The sequence below is a fragment of the Erythrolamprus reginae genome, chromosome 2, assembly GCF_031021105.1.
Source record: "Erythrolamprus reginae isolate rEryReg1 chromosome 2, rEryReg1.hap1, whole genome shotgun sequence".
NCBI classification, from domain to species: Eukaryota; Metazoa; Chordata; class Lepidosauria; order Squamata; family Dipsadidae; genus Erythrolamprus; species Erythrolamprus reginae.
The window spans coordinates 138908315-138913132 of NC_091951.1; the positions used below are offsets into that span (position 1 = coordinate 138908315).

At 41.8% G+C, this 4818-nt stretch overlaps 1 protein-coding gene across 2 annotated transcripts in view; it reads left to right on the plus strand.

The window, feature by feature from the left end:
- PCP2 (Purkinje cell protein 2) overlaps positions 1-2101 on the plus strand; it is a 50514-nt gene extending 48413 nt beyond the window's left edge. For both annotated transcript variants that reach the window (XM_070739626.1, XM_070739627.1), the window contains exons 4-5: positions 97-254; positions 1939-2101. In XM_070739626.1, coding sequence (XP_070595727.1) covers positions 97-254; positions 1939-1944 — 164 coding nt within the window. In that variant the 3' untranslated portion in view covers positions 1945-2101. The remainder of the gene's footprint in view (positions 1-96; positions 255-1938) is intronic.
- Positions 2102-4818: the final 2717 nt, after the last annotated feature.

Sequence of the window (4818 nt, forward strand, 5' to 3'; positions counted from 1 at the left end):
AATAGTGACATCTAAAACAGTGAAAAAGAATGCTACTCTTGCTCGTCCTCCATTATGCCTTCCATTGATGGTGCTTCGATTTTTTTGGGCCTGCAGATGATAGCCCCAGCCCACCACCTGAGATGGACAACTTCATGGAAATGCTGGCTCATACACAGAGCCGACGAATGGATGATCAAAGAGTCAGCTTCAACTACCTTCCTGGTTTTCAGGGTGGTAACACCAGCAGTCTGTCAGGCTCCAGCACCACCAAAGTAAGTCTCTTCAGAAATTGATGTGAACAGGGGGCAGGGGGGCCATTAAAACCTGCCCAGACAGTAAAGAGTCTACGGAGAGGGGTGGCATACAAATATAATAAATAAAATAAATAAATAAAATAAAAGAAGATGACTGATAAATCAATCACATGCGTTAGGCTACACACCCTATTATCAGAAGTCTTTTCTTACTAAATCTGGAAACAGGCAAAGGAAGTATAAATACAGTGGTATTTATAAATACAGTAGTACCTCTAGATACGAGCTGCTCCACATGCGAGTATTTCAAGTTACGAGCTGCGACGCGAGCAAAATATCTGTTCGACACCCGAGCTCAAATTCGGGATACGAGCCGAGCGTCCACTAGGTGGCGCAAGAATTCCATTTTTTCCAGTTATCTCTGCGCGAAAAGCCAAATCTAAATGCATTTGTTCGAGATACGAGATGATCGACATACGAGGTCAGCTCTGGCACGAATTAAACTCGTATGTCAAGGTACCACTGTACAGCGGGATCTATTTTGCTTTTTAAAAAATGAGTTCCCTAACTCTCTAAAATTCTCAGAATGGATCATATAAAGGAAAATACAGTATAAAATCTGAAACCTTGATAACAACAACAAATACATACTCTTGCAGCACAAAAGAAATGGAGACACTCCTTCTCCTTATTCCAACATCATTTAGGAAACACGAGAGAAACTTAAGATACCTTTCAAGACAATAATAGCATTAAGAAACAGCAATTTCATCTATGGAGCTATCATGTTGAGTTTTGCATGTGTGTAAAAAAGGAACAGGGCTTTGATCACAACAACATATCCCAATTTCAAATTTTTTGAGTGTCACTGGATGGGTTTTCTGCCAGAATCATTTCACAGTTGTTCTCTACCTTTGTTGATGTTATGCATCCAGAATCTGCTTACATTTTAGTTCAAATGCAGACAGCCTTTTTTTATACAGGTTTGGGTTCACTTAAAAAGTCCTCTAGTGCCCAACCAATCTGAATCTTTCCTTCTGGCACCATCCTCATATCCATGCATTAAAACCCATGAGTGCTTCCTGCCTGTCCCAAAGAATAGAAAATCTATTTTCCTTGGCAACCCCAGCTTCAAGGGCTGGGCAAATATAGTTACCACCTCATTAGCACCGATGTGGACCAAACTACTATTTCTTTTTTCCTCACATTATCAAGCAGCTTGTTTTCTCTTTTTGAAGTGAGCATCATGAAGTGAGTCTACGGAGAGGGGTGGCATACAAATCTAATTAATTAATTAATAAATAATAATAATAATAATAATAATCAACAATGACCTCAGTAAGTCAAGCACCCAGAAAGGAATGACAGACAGTTATGCCTTGAGCAAAGATAAAATTATGTTGGTAAATTTCTTTAAGGGAGGGGGGCAGTATAGTTGTTATAAGGTTACAATATGCTTGCTGCAAAAGTCTCCAGTGGGAACTGTGTATTATCTATCGATATGAAAGGACTCACAGCACCTAGTCATAGCCTCTCACAGCATCTAGTCATAGCCTCTCAAAATTCTTGTCCCAGTTGATTATATCTGTGTATGCCTTGCGTGCTTGTGTATCTGCTTCTGCCTATATAGGCCACTCTATGGAGAGGACAATTCTCCTGTTTTTTGCTACATTATCATCCTCTGTTTATTTTCTTCTTGCAGAAATGAGATCCTCCCCAGCCCTGCTTGGGAAAGCAGTGGAGAGAAAGCAATGTGATGCCACCAAGCATGCGCTGTGCCACTCACTCAAGATCAGCCCCTTACTGCTTCAGCCCTGCACATTTACTGTACATGCTCTGTGATTCTAATAAACATGTCCAACCGTTCCCTCCTTGTAGATTTCTTTAGCAGATCTCCTAATAGCAGGACGGGCATGCTACTACAAGACAACACCGCTGGTGGCTTGAAGAAGATAGCTGTTTCTTGCTACCCATATGTATAAGCAAAGGAAATATGTGGATAACATTGCTACTGATTCTGTCTGCAGCTCAGGAAATATTGAAAAATACTTAAGACAAAGAATTCCGAAACCAGATTTATCTCAAGAAAGAGAGACAAAGCTCTCTCTGTGGATGAGATAATTGAACCCAAATTCCATCAAAAAGAAAATCATACCTCTAACATTATTCATGGTTTAGTTTCATATCACATCCTAGGAAACAAATAAACCAGTAAGCCCAGTTGAATTCCTGATTTAAATTCCCTGTACTAGATGGAGTAGTGACACCTGTTCTCATTTGCTGGAAAAGAAACAGAAAGGTAGCACGTTAAGGGCACACTTACTCCTATCATCCTTCTCTAAGTATCTATACAAGAGCCCTGGTGGGTGCAGTGGTTAAAATGCAGGATTGTAGGCTAACTCTGCTGACTTGCCAGGAGTTCGATCCTGACTGGGTCAAGGTTGACTCAGTCTTCCATCCTTCTGAAGTTGGTAAAATGAGGACCCAGATTGTTGGTGGAAATATGCTAACTCTGTAAACTGCTCAGAGAGGCACTTTGGAAAGCACTTTGAAGTGGTGCATAAGTCTAAGTGCTATTGCTATCTGCAAGGCCATTAGTGGGCACAAATGACTAAATGCATGTTGCAAAGTAAACTTGGCCCACAACACCCTTAAATGTGACATCCTGAGATAATTCATAATTCCTTTCCACATGAAATCTGCATACATTTTTAACCACATATATTCAAGGAGCCTTACAGTAGGAATAAAAGTGCAGGAGAGCTAAACTTCAAGCAATAGGAGTATTCAGAGAAAGTATTGGCTGTCCCAAATGTGCTTTTCCAAAAGACAACTGGAATTTCTTGATTTTTCCCCCCTCACAAACATATTACTTCTCATCCAAGAAGCTTCTAGTAATACTATTACTAAATTTTCAGATGATACAACAGTGGTGCTACTCATTTCCAGGGAGTTAGTCTGCCTATCAAGATGAGGTGGACCAGTTTATTTATTTATTTATTTATTGGATTTGTATGCCGCCCCTCTCCAGAGGCTCGGGGCGGCTAACAGCGACAATAAAACAGTGTACAATAGTAATTTGGTATTGATGATTAAAAATCAATTAATATAAAAACCAAACATACATACATACATACCATGCATAGAATTGTAAAGGCCTAGGGGGAAAGAGGATCTCAATTCCCCCATGCCTGATGGCAGAGGTGGGTTTTAAGTTGTTTACGAAAGGCAAAGAGGGTGGGGGCCGTTCTAATCTCTGGGGGGAGTTGGTTCCAGAGGGCTGGGGCCGCCACAGAGAAGGCTCTTCCCCTGGGTCCCGCCAGGCGACATTGCTTAGTTGACGGGACCCGGAGAAGATCCACTCTGTGGGACCTAACTGGTCGCTGGGATTCATGCAGCAGAAGTCGGCGGTCTCTGAGGTAATCTGGTCCAGTGCCATGAAGGGCTTTATAGGTCATAACCAACACTTTGAATTGTGACCGGAAACTGATCGGCAACCAATGCAGACTGCGGAGTGTTGGTGTAACATGGTTGCTTTCCTTGTACGAGATGAAATGACAATAAACTAAACTAAACTTTAAGTTCTCCACCTATTGTTTTCTTTTTTCCAGTTGTTCAAATCAAGACTAATCTTGTTCAGCAGTAATTGGAAAAAGACAATATGCTATTCATCCCATGTGGAATAATATTAATATGCATGTGCAGGAAGCGAAATCTCACGTGTGATTGCGAGATTTCGGCACTTTTTGCCAATTTTTGCTTCTCGGCATGCACAGAAGCAAAACACTGCTGAAAATCACCAAAATATCATGGTCACACGCGTTTTCGTGTGAGATTTCACTTCCTGCGCATGCACAGGAAACAAATCTCGTGCCAGGCATGTGCACCCAACCCCACCCACACCCGTTGCTCGCCTGGAAGCGTCCTGGTATACGGAGGTAAGTGTAGTCCCTTACTGATTACAATACAGTGGTACCTCATGATACGAACTGAATTGGTTCCAGAAGGAGGTTCGTAAGGTGAAAAGTTCGTAAGACGAAACAATGTTTCCCATAGGAATCAATGTAAAAGCAAATAATGCATGCAAATCCTTCAGGAAAATCCCAAACCTTAGAAGGGAGGCGAACAGAGGGCAGGGAGGAGCAGCTAAAGGGGGCCGGTGGAAGAAGCAAGGCTAGGCTAAAGGGTGAGTGGGAAGGAAGAAAGGCAAGGGGGCGCCCCTCCCTTTTCTTCTTCAAAAGACACTCTTTCAGTGCCTCTGCAAGCACCCTGTTCTCTGCAAAGTCTTTCCCCCTCCAAGCCGCCCCTCCCTTTTTTCTTCAAAAAAGGAGAAAAAAAGAAACCCCTTCATCCCAGCAGCAGCGGCTTGGGTTCCTAAGGTGAAAATAGTTCGGAAGAAGAGGCAAAAAAAATCTTAAACACCGGGTTCGTATCTTGAAAAGTTCATTAGAAGAGGCGTTTGTAAGATGAGGTACCACTGTACATTGTAAGAAATTGATCACAACTGAAGAAACAAAATCAAAATTTTCTCATTCTTATCCCCAAAATGCCTTAGGCATGTAGAGAAGAATACAATGCAGAA